At 36.5% G+C, this 14273-nt stretch overlaps 1 protein-coding gene across 2 annotated transcripts in view; it reads left to right on the top strand.

Moving 5' to 3' along the window:
* The window catches only part of ZDHHC2 (zinc finger DHHC-type palmitoyltransferase 2), a 32594-nt gene extending 19747 nt beyond the window's left edge, over positions 1-12847 (top strand). The window contains exons 7-13 of one of the 2 annotated variants that reach the window (XM_062640326.1): positions 3354-3474; positions 4231-4363; positions 6793-6919; positions 7095-7187; positions 8632-8741; positions 9204-9282; positions 12211-12847. In XM_062640326.1, coding sequence (XP_062496310.1) covers positions 3354-3474; positions 4231-4363; positions 6793-6919; positions 7095-7187; positions 8632-8741; positions 9204-9244 — 625 coding nt within the window. In that variant the 3' untranslated portion in view covers positions 9245-9282; positions 12211-12847. Of the gene's footprint in view, positions 1-3353; positions 3475-4230; positions 4364-6792; positions 6920-7094; positions 7188-8631; positions 8742-9203; positions 9283-9646; positions 9789-12210 lie in introns of those variants that run through there. The other variant, XM_062640405.1, reaches the window with a different exon arrangement.
* The last annotated feature ends 1426 nt before the right edge of the window (positions 12848-14273 follow it).

The raw sequence follows: 14273 nt of genomic DNA, 5'->3' as shown, positions 1-14273 counted from the left end.
TTGCAGCTGTATGGTGGATACAGTTGAAAGAAGTACTTAACAATATAGGGTAGACTTACTTCCTATGTTTTTTTTTTGCTGTAGGGATATTAGCGTGTGAAACTTGCCGATGCTTAGTGTTGTTAGTGTGTGTGCTTCTTAATAAAAAAAAAAAGCCCAACAAACAACCAACCTCAAAACAAAAATACCCACACAGGTAAAACCATTGAATGTAGAACAAATTTCTTACAAGAAAAAGGGCTGTTGCCTTTTCTCAGGTTTCTCACTGCTGTCCTGTAGAAAGCTGTAAGAAAAATAGCTGTCAGGCTATTCCTGGCAAAGTGTCAGTGAAAAGTGTCAGTACTATCATTATTCGGTGTTATACACACTTCTCATAAGATGTATGGTCTGTCTGGGATTTTTTAGTTGTCCTTCTTTAGGACAGTACATGCAAATGTCCTTCATGTAGACTTCAATTTCAGAATAAAAATCCATTGAATCAAATAACAAATCATAAACTGAGCTCTTATGTGTTGTATAAAGGGGTAGTGAAGTGATATTTCACTAGGGCATAGACTTCTAGAAAAATAAACTCAATTTTCCTGTCAGTAGCATTTGCTTATTTTGCCTGTTTGCACACTCTTTGTATCCAAACAATATAAACATGCCCAGTTTGAGAGAATATTTACATTGCTCATTGGTTTTAATCTAAAAAGCAATGGCCGCAAAAAAAAAAAAAACAAACAAAAAACAACCTAGAGGTGGAGAAGGTACTTGAAAAACATGTAAATGCTTCTTGATGGAAAACTGTTGGAAAATTCTTTTTTTACTCCAAGTAGCAGAAATGCACTAGAAAAAGAGGTATTATCTTGCTTTATTTTTCCTAGTTTGAGTAAACATCCATGTTCCTTGCTCTCCCTTAAAAAAATAACTTTGTGGAAGGGACAGAGTGTTTGAAATGTTACACAGATGCTGATCAAATCCTGTACTGGGAAATACAGGGCTATTTTGCCAACAAAAGTAATAGTGCAAATCAGTATAAGGGGTCATGTTTAGCCCCCTTGAAAATACCATTATGTCCTCTTTGCTGTTTGTGTTGGGATTTTTTTGGTGTGAGTAAGAAAGAAGGGGAAGGAACCTAAGCAATGCTTAGGGAGACCACAGAAACATTAGTGGGAATTACTACTGTTTTAATACTCTGCTAAGAGAAGGATTTCTGGAGAGAGGACAGGCTGTGGTAAAAATAACATAGAGAAAGTAAGATGAAGTGTTTGGAAGGCAGAGGTAGTAAGATGGTAGTCATGTCCTAGCCCCAGATTAGCTGTCTTCTCCTTTTTTGGAGGCTTTGTTTTGGATATCACCCCTGCACTAACGAAGTGCTGTGATAAATGAAAATATTTAACGCTAATTGCCCTCTAACTACTCTAAAAGGTTTAAGTGATGCAGACATAAAAGCATTAGTGATTTCTGTGCTAGTACTGAATATAGATGGAGCTGCAGGCAGGAATGCAATGGGTTGAGGTGTCACTAAAAATATAATTTGTATATAAGAACTCTGATACTAATAAGGTGCATTAGGAACACCTTAGGAATAATTTGAAACATCTCTCCTTTGTCTTTTGAGTCATCTGAAAAGAATTTCTCAGTAATTCTGTGATGCTTTTTGTTAATCAAGTTGCATCACTTTAGGTGTCTTGTAGGTTGTTTGCTTGGCACTTTCAGTAAACTTAGTCTTGAGACAGAGAGAGTATCTCTTCTATTTGTACTTCAAAATTAAGTGTTTTGAATGTTACCTGTAATCCAAATTGTTAACCTGGACTGTTCTTTTATATGAATGTTTTACTGCAATAGCACATCATTATTTAGGAAGTTGTTGGTACATTTATGAGTTTTGCTCTTCCTCAGAAATCATAGACTTCAAATCTAGCCACCATTCTTAGGTTTTATTATAGGTTCAAATAGTACAATTACAAAACCTTGGTGTTTACTTTCTCTCCAATCTTCCGATGAACTCTTTCTGTTCCAGTAAGAACTCCTCAGTCTGCAGCTATTTCAAAATTGAATAAAGTTAAATAATTTATGAAAGTTTATTTTAATGTGTGTACCATATGCAGTAGCACAAAACAACGAGAGAGAAATCTGTCTTTGAGTCAAGAAATTTCATCTTTGGGGAATAACATTTCACTTGATGTTTGTTTTGTCACTAAACAGTGTCATAAAGTAAAAACGGTCCTAAAATAAATACCATGAAAGGAAAATAGAGTTATCAGAGAAACCTGGAATCTGAATTGCTTGCAGTTTATCATGGAATTTCTTACTTTGACACGTTTAATGAAAAAGAACACTTCACTGTGGAGAATTACAAATTTACTTTCCAATAAGAATTATGGTGACCTTAGAAAATATCCTGTGGGTCTTTTTAATTAGAGCAATCTGTTGCGCATCCTTCTTAACTGTAGTTGATACAGATGCTTAGCTATCACTGCATGTTTAAATGGTAATGCTAAATTTAGTGTTTGGCTAAGGTGGCATGTTTTGTAGAAGTAAAGCCAATAACAAACCAAACAACCCCCTTATCCATCCTGAGGGTGGATGACGGTAGTGTACAATGAAAATTTATTTGGTATTTTGAGACTTTACCCTCTTCTGATTACCATATATTACCTATTCTGCCATCACCATCACTGACTCCCTAAAGAAGAGAATAATCGCAATAATTTTTCCTGTACTTCTAAAAGCTAAAGTTGAGGCTTACCATGAATTCTTATGTTTTGAGAATTACTTTTTAACATACAAATGCTTTCATGGATGTAGTCTTCTCTTAATTAGCTGATCTTTCTGACAGCAGTATCAGTTAGTTAAAGAAGGTATATGGATTAAATGCGACTTTTATTCTCACAAAATTCAGTTGAGATTCAGTTTCTTGGCTTGTAACTGTCTTAGTTATGTGCAATATGCCTGACAGTAAGACATGGATACTTAAACTTACCTACAAGCTAAAAAGTTAACTATAACTGCAGTCATATTTATGTCACATGCTGGGAACAGATTTCATGCAGTAAATGAAAATTCAGTTTTAGTAAGCAGTTGAAAATGGTTTTACCTGGTAAAGTTTTGGGGTTTTTGTTTTGTGGTAGTTTTTGGTTAGAATTACTATACTAATTTGGGAGTTGACGCTAACTAAGTTTCAGTAGCTTGAGGCACTAGAGATAGGAAGTAAAACTTGGTTTACATGCTGTTAATTACTTTTTTGGAGTAAATAAGTTTAAGTTGGATGAAAGGAGAGAAAATAACCATTATATTCCATTTTTACATTTTTATTATCACATATTTATTATTACATCATATTACATTTTTACATTTTATTATCACAGGGTGAACAACTGTGTAGGATTCTCCAATTACAAATTTTTTCTTCTCTTCTTGGCTTACTCGCTACTGTATTGCCTGTTCATTGCTGCAACGGATTTACAGTATTTTATCAAATTTTGGACAGTAAGTACCATAATCTACATACTGTCTTAAGCATGTGAAATTACCACTGTACAAGAAGTCGAAGATTCCAAGGTGTTGTATTGTCATCTAGTATCTCCTACTAGGAGGCACAAAAGTTCATCTAGTAATCATAGCCCACTACTTATGATAGTTTCTGAATTTTCACTTGTTTCTTCCTTATTTTGAAGCTGTGTAGAACAAATATGCAATTGTTTAGAAAACATGACTGCTACTGCTAAACCCAGGACAACATTTTACAATGGAATTTACATTATAAGTAGGTTTTGTTAACTCTGATGCTATGCTGTACAAAAGTTCCAGAGACATTTTCTAGTATTTTAATTATAATTATCTAGGTTCACAACTTAGGGTATTACCTTCTTAGATTTGCAATATTTATGCTATAATGTAAGTTTTCTGAAAAGGTTAATTAAACAGGACAATTGATGAAAAGATAAATTACTCTTCACTGAAAGACACTTCAAAGTTCAGATCCAGATTTCAGATTGTTGTTGTCAGTATTTATACTTTCTCAAGAAGGGGCTTGTTTCTTTAACTTAGATACTGTCAGCAACTTAGTTTTATGGCCATTTGTACATACAAGGTGTATAATTCATTTACTTAGACTCTTGTATGTGGTATGCTTGTGTCTGCACTGAATTTAATTTGACTGAATAGAGGATTATTAATAATCAAATTAAACAGCTATTTCCCCAGTTCTAACAGCATTTTCTTGTTTGTTTGTTTTATTTGTAGAATGGCCTTCCTGATACTCAAGCCAAGTTCCACATCATGTTTTTGTTCTTTGCTGCAGCTATGTTTTCTGTCAGTCTCTCTTCTCTCTTTGGGTATCACTGTTGGCTTGTCAGCAAGAATAAGTCTACATTAGGTAAGTAGATTGAATGCTTCTGTGTTTGACAGCTGAAAATAAATAAGAAATGTATATTATATGTATGGGGGTAATAGAAAAAGCAGGCAATCCTATAGAGGTTCCTTTGATCCTGGTTAGAAGTGCCTGAACCAGGCTGTGTCCAGTATTGACTCCCCCGTTCTGGTGCTCCTCAAGGATTCTGTGTCTTCCTCTTGCCCCATGCTACTAATGAAGTTACCCTCTCCCTCCCATTTCCTCTCATGCACAGCTTGTTAATAGTAACTGAATAAACTAAATAATAATAATAATAGTAGTAAAATAAAGAAATAAAAAAGTTGAGATCACTTTGCAATAAATGCCATCTCACTAAAGCATGCTTATGGAAAGTGCTTCTTGTTTGGCATTTCCAGCCCCGCAGAGCAGAGTCGGCTGATGTGATGTCGCAGTCAGGGCAGTGACACCCATGCTCTGTTCCCACCCTTGCTCCCTGCAGAACCAAACTTCCTCTGTTCAATTCACCTATATTTTTGTTCAGAAGTTCTGAAAAGCATATTTATTAATCCCAAAACTTTGCCTCTACTGGAGGCAAGGAGAGGGGAAAAAAATCCAGAAGGCAGGTTGATTGTCACCCTAGTGGCATTAGTTTTGATCAACATGAATGAACGGAAAAAGGCAATGTCAGAGAATGATCTAACATGGAAGAACAGACTTTGAGAAAGTATTTCTATATTTGATACAGTTGGGTGTCCTGTCTGCCACATAATTATAGATGAATTGAAAGGACTCTTGAGTTACAAGTTTATTTTGAAAAACCTCAAAGAAGATAGCCTGTGCCTTTGCTATGGGGCAGTATATATAACTTAATTGAGTATCAGCATTAAAGTGGGATTTCCCACCACTTGAGTGCATGTTTGCCTGGTTACAAATCTTAGTAAATGGAGGTGCAGAGAATTTGGATGCCTGTTCTACACTATATCCTGGACTATAATAATACCAATCTGCAGTAATGTTCATTAAAGTTTCTAAATCTCTAAATGCTTTTCTGTTGATCTAAACTGAATTAGAGTGATCCAGTGAATTGATTTTTTTCAATTTTTGCCCCCAGTTCTCTTGGGATTTACTAATATATAGGTGATTAATGAAAAACTTTGGATATATGTGTTTGAAAGCTTATTTACTTCAAGATTTCTCCCAGGTTTGTGGGTTTCTTCAGTATGCTGCAAATAATCTACTTAGCAATTAGTATCGGAAAAAAATTGTTCAATCTAGTGATAGGTGGAGAAAAACTTCTACTAATGATGCTTAAATGAACATAAATAATTAAGCATTGTGTTTATAAACTGGTCTTACCATTTTAGTGCAAAAAAAAAAAAATTGTTAGAGCTGCATTTAATTCAACATTTCATACTTTCAAAACACCTTGAATTCCATGCAGGTAATAAATCATGTTTTCTCTACACCAAAGCTACTCAAAAAAATCTGTTTGTCTCTTCTTCCTATTTTACCTTGGGAAATTGCTCAGTATGTGAAACCCTGAACATGCAATAGCTTGGAAATGAAGCCATGGCAGATTTAAGTGTGAGTGTTCTTAAATCCAGGGAGCTGTTTTCGTAGCCTGGCATGGGCATCTAAAAGGGTATCTCTTATTTTCTCTTCCCCCTTCTTTAAAACATCTTGTAACTCACTAGTTATGTATACTACATGTTGAAGATAATTTACATCAGTTCATAGCTAAGGATTTACTGCAGAAGGATGATTTCTGCATGGTTTCAGCATGGTTTGAGCTGTACTGTCAGGACACCAGGACATGGTTTGCTTAATATATATAGCCAGTTAAGGGAATTAAATGGCTATCCATCACTTGGTGGAAAGTGAATGAGTTTTCTGCTTCAGGCACTTTCCAACGCTTGAAGCTATGTTTAGCGCTCATCTCTAGACATTTAGGTTGGACGTCTGGGGAATAATCTGGGTCTGTGAGTAAAATGCTTTCTTTATGTAGCTGTAAAAATACACAACACTTTAATACCCCAGGGTGTGAAAAGCTAGTCTTACTACTAAAGTAGGTTAAGCTTTTCCTCTTTTCGATACTCTTTCTTTCATAAACCCTTCATTTAGGCTTTTCTTTCTTGAACACTGTGGTATAATCACATGCTGAATTCTTCATATACCACACCTTAAAAAGTGAGTTACATGCTCTTCTTTGACTTGATTATGGAGGAAGGTAAAGGAGACTTCCATCCTTCCTTGGCCATGGGACTTCCTCTGCACACACAGTGACTGTGGCGCTGACTTCGGCTTTCATGCACAGACTAGCTCTCTTAATCATTTGGGCAGTACAGCCTCTCCTCTTGGGTAATGGCATCATCAGTGCAATTGCCTAAATACCAGTGTGAAACTTGAAACATGCTACTCTGCAGAGATTTAATTATTTTTCTTTTTCTTTTAAGAGGTATTCAGAGCTCCCATATTTCGTCACAGAACAGACAAGAATGGCTTTAGCTTGGGCTTCAGCAAAAACCTAAGGCAAGTGTTTGGCGATGAGAAGAAATACTGGTTGCTGCCCATATTTTCAAGGTATGCTCAGTTTTTAATGCTTCATTTGTTAGAACTGTTGAATAATCAGGATGCACAGGGTTTAGGGGGGTGGTTGGTATTTTGGAATAAGGTACAGTAATATTTGCTTCAGAAAAAAGTTCTTTGGGATTTGGGTTGGGTTTGGTACATGTAACGCTAATTATGAATTTTTCAGTCTAGGGGATGGTTGCTCCTTCCCAACTTGCCTCGTTAATCAGGATCCTGAGCAAGCTTCCACACCTGGTTGTCTTAATTCAACATCCAAAAAGTAATCTGCTTTTTGTTACTTATTTCAAATAGTTGATAGTCTGTTTTTACTTCTGCACATGTAAACAGAACCATTTATAAGATACTTAAAAGTGGTAAGCAAGCAAAGAGTATCCTGTGAATAAATACAAGTCACATATTAAACAGCTAAGCTGTAATTCTACTAATCCTCAATTATATTTAAATTCATGGAAATAAGATGTTTTACCCACCCACCCAATGTGCTTTGTCTCAGTTCAGTGGCATCCCAGAACTTGAGTTTTCCACACCTGCCTAACATTCTGTTATGCATACATAGGAGACTGTTGGTCTGCCTGTGATATGGATGCATTATCTTGCAAGATTTTGGGGAGGCTTTCTGCTTTTTATCTAGTTAAAAAGGTTTCATATAGGGGAATTACAGGCCTCAACACTTGGAATCATAGAATCAACTAGGTCAGAAGAGATCTTTAAGGTTATCCAGTCCAACCTTTACCCCAGGATTGCCAAGTCTGCCACTAAACCATGTCACTGAGGGCCTCACCTACACAGTTTCTGAACACTTCAGGAATGGTGATTTCACCGCTTCCCAGGGCAGCCTGTTCCAATGCCTGACTACTCTTTCAGTGAAGGAATTTTTCTGAATACCCAATCTAAACCTCCCCTGGTGAAACTTGAGACCATTGCTTCCTGTCCTATCACTTGTTGGGAAAATCAATCAGCTACCTCGTCACTCCATCTTCCTTTCAAAAACTTGTGCCAAAGCACAGGAGGCTGCCTTTTAAATGTACGTGTTGTTTCTCCTGATACTAGGACGTTTTCTTAGTTGTTATCCTTCATAGACATGACATCTTTAAAGTGTGAAAAGTACACAGATGCTTCTTAAACTAAATTAATATAATAGCTTAGTATTTCATATTGTAACTTTTTTGCAACACTTACATAATGAAGAGTGTGGTAAGTAGAGTAGACTTCAATATGCAACTAAGAAACTATCATGGAATAGTAGAAACAGTCTTTTATTCATAAAAGAAATACATTACATTTCAGCTAGCTGTTTATTGATGCTTTAAATCTTACCCCAGTGATCCATAGCTTGTATTAAGTAAGAGAGTCTGGAGATGTTTTCTCTGCTATTTATTGTGTCAGGTTTGTTGTAGTGGGAGAGAATATGGTTAAAGTGCATTTGGAACTGAAGTACATGTACTAATATATAATAGCTGTCAAGGGAAAAATTGGAATGTTCCCCTGTTCTGTGCTAGGGAGTTGCTTTATAGATTGCATCTGTCACACGCTTGCATCTGTGACAACTACAGGGTAATGTTTGTAGTGATAAAAGTGGTGTGATTCATCAGAAAAGAAGCAAGGTAAAGTAGGTAAAATACAGATTATGACAGTTTGTAAAGTGTGGTAAGATAATGAAAAATTACTGCAGTTTACTGATGTTCTTTTTATTGGTGTTACAGTGAGAACCATCTGTTTCCTGCAAAGCCGTTGTGTGATTCCCAGAGCCACCTTCTCACAGATACACCATCTTGGTCTGAAACCAGTGCAAAGGCTGAAAAGGGCAAAGTTGGTAAGGAATTGATCTTATGCTGCAGTGGTTTGTTTTGTAGTAAACTACTTTTGAAGGATACAGTGTAAAACTGACCACAGTTACTTGGTTTGTATTCATGAACCAAAATTCATGAAGCTTATTTTAAATCCATGTTTGTAGGAAGTTTTGTGTATTGAGTTGCTGTTTCCTTCCCAGTTAAACCTGACCAAGAGATACTGAGAACTCTAGTACCATTAGATGCTAATTATCGTTTAGGCTGAGCCTGATAGTTCTTTTGGCAACAAATTGCTTATACTAGAATAGGATAACACCTTGTTGCACCTAGTGAAAAGCTGTGTAATGGACACAGGAGAGGAATAGACTTGGTAATAGTGGAATGACATTCAGGTGGCTTGTTAAAGGCTGTATTATTTGTTGAAATAGACATGAGACCTTTTCCTATGGAAATGCCTCTTTTTTTCTTTTTTTTTTTCTCTAAAGGTATGAGCAATCCTGCATTAACCATGGAAAATGAAACCTAATTTTCCTAAAAAGAAACATTTTGAATATGTAAGGAAAGGTATGTTAATATTCTCTGTACTTAATATGCTTCCATGATACCTTACCACTTGAAGAATGCACAAAAGAAAATTACTAAAGCAATTCCTATTTTATTTTCTTAAATTTAATTATTTTTACCATTATTAGTAGCACATGAATTCATAGTTTTAAACTAAATCTCCTATTTCTTGATATGTCATGTTTGCAAACTAGTTTAACCTTTATACCCTTTGCTTTTAGGTAATATTCCAAAGTATTATTCCCTTCTTTAGAAAGGTAATGAAATTGTGACTCTTCAAACAGTCCAGTAAATATTTGTAACTCTGAGTTCGAAAATGAAGTTAGTTCTTAACACTGAACCATAGCTTGATCTGCTAAAACAGGTAAAGATCTGTCAGGTGATGAAGGAACAAAGATTTATTTGAATACATAAGCTATTACCAGCTTGTTCTTCTGTGCCAAGGACTAAGCTGAATCCTCTTTAATAGCAAAAACGTGCTGCCTACTGGAGACAAAAGGTGCCCATATGACTTCCTGAGTCACCTGTTGTCAAAACCAGCTAAGATTTTTTTGATTTCTTGCATTGGTATCTTGCAACAAAGACTTCATGGTTTAAGAAGCAGTTAGTACATTCTGTTATGTACATGAGAGGAGGAGACCTTAGTAATTGGGTTGCAGGGAATGAACACAATTGATCATCATATTCACTTTCATATTCAAAGGTTTCTTAACTCCACCAAAGCCTGTGGAAATCAGCTATTTAATATTTAAAGCTGGATAAAGGATTTGACTCCAATCCTAAGAATTTCAGCATCCTGAATAATGTACAATTTTCCAACATCAGAGGAGTTGCTCCAGCAAGGTCATTTCCATCTCTGCTATTGAAGGCACCTTTTCAATCATCCTGGAAAAAGTGTTTCCAGTGCATGTCCTTCATTTGTGTATGACATGGCTCCTGAACATGCTGTGTGATAGCTGTCAGGTTGCTCTCAGTCACTCCTGGGGGAAGTGGAAGGCATGGAATACCATCAGAGAACTGCAGTGATTGTTACTAGATCCATTAGGCATGGTATTGCAATGTCAAGGCAAGTGATAAAAATGGTAGGTGTGCAGACAGCAGCAGGTGGCCTGCAGCTTCTACCAAAACAGGTCCCACAAGTTCAGTTGGATTCATCAGAGAAACTGAAAAATTCTTGACCCTTACATTCTGGTTTTGTGTTACGTGGCGAGTGAAGACGCAGATGGTTCCAGATATAGGTACATCTACAGACTTGATGGTGTGAAGTGTTAGTGTTGAAAATGTAGGTGTCAAATTAAGAGTTAGAGATGAGAGAATGAAACAGCCATTTTCTGCAATTTTGACTGCTCTGTGTACATTTTTTTAATAGAATCTAAAAATCTCATTTCCAGCCTTTTGTTCAAAATGTAAGATGCTATGCCTCTACCAGTTCTTTCTGCAGAATGGCTTCTGGGAAGAATAAATTACTCAGCTTCAGCTAGTTTAGTATCTTACATATCATCGCAACTCAAGTAAAGCTTTAGAGATGGGTTTTAAAGAACTAATTTTGTCCAGCCAGAGTTCTGCTTTCTAAAGTCCTGTTAAGCAATAACTTTGAAATGTTCATCTTTCTTTCAAGAATGTGTACATTTTATTGGGACTTTGTCATTAAGATTATTCTGAGTTTCAAACATAGGCTGTGATTGTTCCCAAGGTGCTCAAAGTGTTTTTTTTAAAGCTGTTTATCTTGATAAACATCTCATGCTCTTTTTTGGTTTGTTGTTTTGATTTGTTTTTTTCTTTTATCCATCTGAGAAAGTAACAATTAGGGTTGTGTTTGCAATCTGATTACCTCAGCCCCTAGATTTTGGGGTGGAATTTTTGACTCTGATTTTTTTATTACTTCTTATTGTGAGCATCCATTTTGAAATGCAGGTTTTTAGAGAGACAACCTTCAGAGGAGCTTATGTTCCAAAGAGTAAAAGTAAAGCCACATAAAGAGGGTTCTGGAAGTTAGTTTTGCCTTAGACAGATACATGTGCATCTCAAAAGGGCAGTAGCTAAGGACTGATAATTTTTCTGGAATGAGATTAAGTGTCAGTTTGTTTGCACCCTTAGCTCTGTTTGAGATATTTCTGTGTGGCACTTAAAAGACTTTATGGAGATGTAAAAAAAAGATAGATTACTGTATGTATGTGTGTGTTTATATATATATCTGACATTTAGTTGCTGGAGTGAGAGCCCTTAAAAGTAGAAGTAACTACTTTGCTTTTAACTTCATTACTTTATTGTCAGTATTTGAGTTATATTTGTTTCTAAGGAGTGAATAGAATAATAAAGATTTTTAAGTAACAACAAAACCAAGTAATTTAATCTTTGACATGAAAAATACAGCTCACAGTTCCTGCCAGTGTGTTAGTAATTTGAATTTGTGTCCTAACTGAGGATATGTTGGATGGTTGAACAGGGCTTTGAGCAACCTGGTCTAGTGGAAGGTATACCTGCCTGTGGCAGGAGGTTGGAACTGGATGAGCTGTAAGTTCCCTTCCAACCCAAACCATTACATTATTCTGTGTTCAATATCTTGTATTTTGTAATATTTTACAGTTAATGAGGGGACTGATAACTGAGAGTGCCAGATATAGTTTACACAAATGCGATTGATGGAGAATTGTTTTTTGATGATGTTGGTATCTGGAAGTACTGCAACAATAGCTCACTTAATTTTATAAACTGGTGCCTGCTTGCTGTGTAGTCAGTTTTTAATCACTGTCACCCTGAAGTGGATTAATAACATAACTGTGAACAGTCTTAGCAGGTTCCTCTTCAGCGCGGGTTTTTCACATGGCTGTTGTTCACTTTCCACTTTGATTTGATGAGGCTTGTTGCAATGTCTTAAAGTGTTCTTCAGTTCTAATACTGTATGTTGTGATTAATGTTATGTTCCAGTTCAAGAAAAAGCTGTTGTTGGAAGGAAAATGAATTCTTCCACGTATCAGCCCTGTTGGTCAGCTGCTCCTGTGTGGATGTGCTCAGAAGACAAACGGACAGATGATTAGCTGCCTCCATGTCACTGCTTGAAACATGAAACTAAACATAATACTACTCCTGAACCATATAAAGAGTGTTTCAACTTAAAGTTACTGATTTGGAATGGTTAAGGATGATGAGTATTAGGAAATTTAAAAAACAGAGTCTGAGTTTACAATTGTAAAAATTCCATGGCTGGTTTTACTTCAATGTTCAGCACAAGAAAGATGTGACCTCCTTACATATCAGTCCATGTTCTTGCCTTGGTTGTGAAAACTCACTGTTAATTCAAATTGCTGTAAGTAGTTGACTTCCAGATCAAGATTTTGCAATACTGGCTTTACAGATTTGGAAACAAACCAGTGTTGATTATGAAGAATTTAATGGCTTGGCGGACTGTGTTTTTATTTCGAGCATTCGATAAGCAACTTTTGCAGATACGGGGACCCCAGTGAAGTGGGACTATTTATGAAGTATTTTTGGAAAACATGATTGCAAGAGCTCCGTTGTCCCTCAGATCTGAACTATGAATAGCTGGAAAAGTTGGGGGGGGGGGGGGGGGGGGTAGTGGTGTGTGTGAAGAAAGTCCTCTGTTAATTGAGTGCTGCAGTGGGTCACTGGGAAGGGGAGTGATAAAAAGCCTGTGTTCAGATGGGTAATACATAAATGAACGTGGCCAGGTGGGGATTTTGATTGGAGTTGCACAAGACAGTGCAAGAAAGAAATTGGGGATTTTATTGTGCCATTTGGAGCCATTAGCCCCTTCGAGAAATGAATGTTGGCACTTAACTTCGATCCAAAAGGCTTTTTACCAACCCATGTTCCAGAGAGCCACTGTCTTTCCAAATCCTCATTTGTTATTAATCAATAGTTGTCTCAGATTTCTTTTTCACTTTTTCACTGTTGTTTTTTAAGACACTGCCTTTCTTACTGCATAACTTAATTAATACCTTGTACAGTCAAGGACATGGTTATAACTTGTGGTATTTCTTTTACAGGACAGCAGACATTTGATTGCAATACCAAAAAAACAAGCTGCTGCATGTAGGAACCCCCTTCAATTGAGTTAGAAGCTGGCAGCTTGCTTAGGATCAGAATTTAACAGCCAGAGAACAAAAGATGCATTATCAACTTTCAAAGTTAGGGAAGTTTCAGCTACACAAATCTAACTGTCTCGTGCCTTTTGTATACACTAGGTTTATGGTATCAGTGTTTACATTTAAATGCAAATTGTTATTCTGGAAACAACTTTAGGACAAACTCGGTAATGCTTTCTAGGTGGCTAGATAAAAGGACTAGTCCAAAAGAAAAAGGTAAAACCTCTCGCACTAAACTCAGTTCAGTTGAAGCAGAAAGGTACGTCTGTTATCAAACCCAAGTCACGTAGCAGGTTGGTTCGCAGTGTGAAGATGCCAGTGTGCTTAGAAAACTGGCAGCAGGACAAAGTGAGAGATCTCTGAAAACAAAAATCGTACCGTTCACTCTACTGCAGGCAGGTAACCTTAAAATCTGTCTTTCCTGGGTTTTCAACTTCAGTGACAGCTGTTGGAGCACAAACGTGGCTTTTTCTTTTTTTTTAATGAGAAAAATGTACTTATTTGACTTTTTTTTTTAATAGAATCTCAGAACTTTACCAGCCTGAAAACATGTTTCTTGCCAGAAGTGCCAGATTGCGGATCCCTTGATGTAGAACACCTTTTTTTAAACTAGCATGAAGGTGGCATACAGTTTACATGATGCCTGCAGACATCTAGCAACCAAAAGTTTTTGCAGCTATTCATTCAGTGTTGTGCTGTCAGCTTACCTCGTATTAGTGTTTGTTTAAAGGCTGACTTGTCAAGAGAATAATGGGGAGAGGGAAAATATATTTTTTAACCCTTTGGGTTCTCTAGCTGTAGAGTCTTGTTTTCTATGCGGCAGGGTGGTTTGTCACGGAGCATGTGTTTGAAAATACTGAGTAAAAAGTTGACGTTCAGCTTCAG

The sequence above is a fragment of the Pezoporus occidentalis genome, unplaced genomic scaffold (assembly GCF_034315485.1).
Source record: "Pezoporus occidentalis ecotype Australia unplaced genomic scaffold, CSIRO_AGI_Poc_V1 ctg1, whole genome shotgun sequence".
In the NCBI taxonomy this organism is placed as follows: Eukaryota; Metazoa; Chordata; class Aves; order Psittaciformes; family Psittacidae; genus Pezoporus; species Pezoporus occidentalis.
This window is presented reverse-complemented; position numbering and strand designations above follow the sequence as displayed.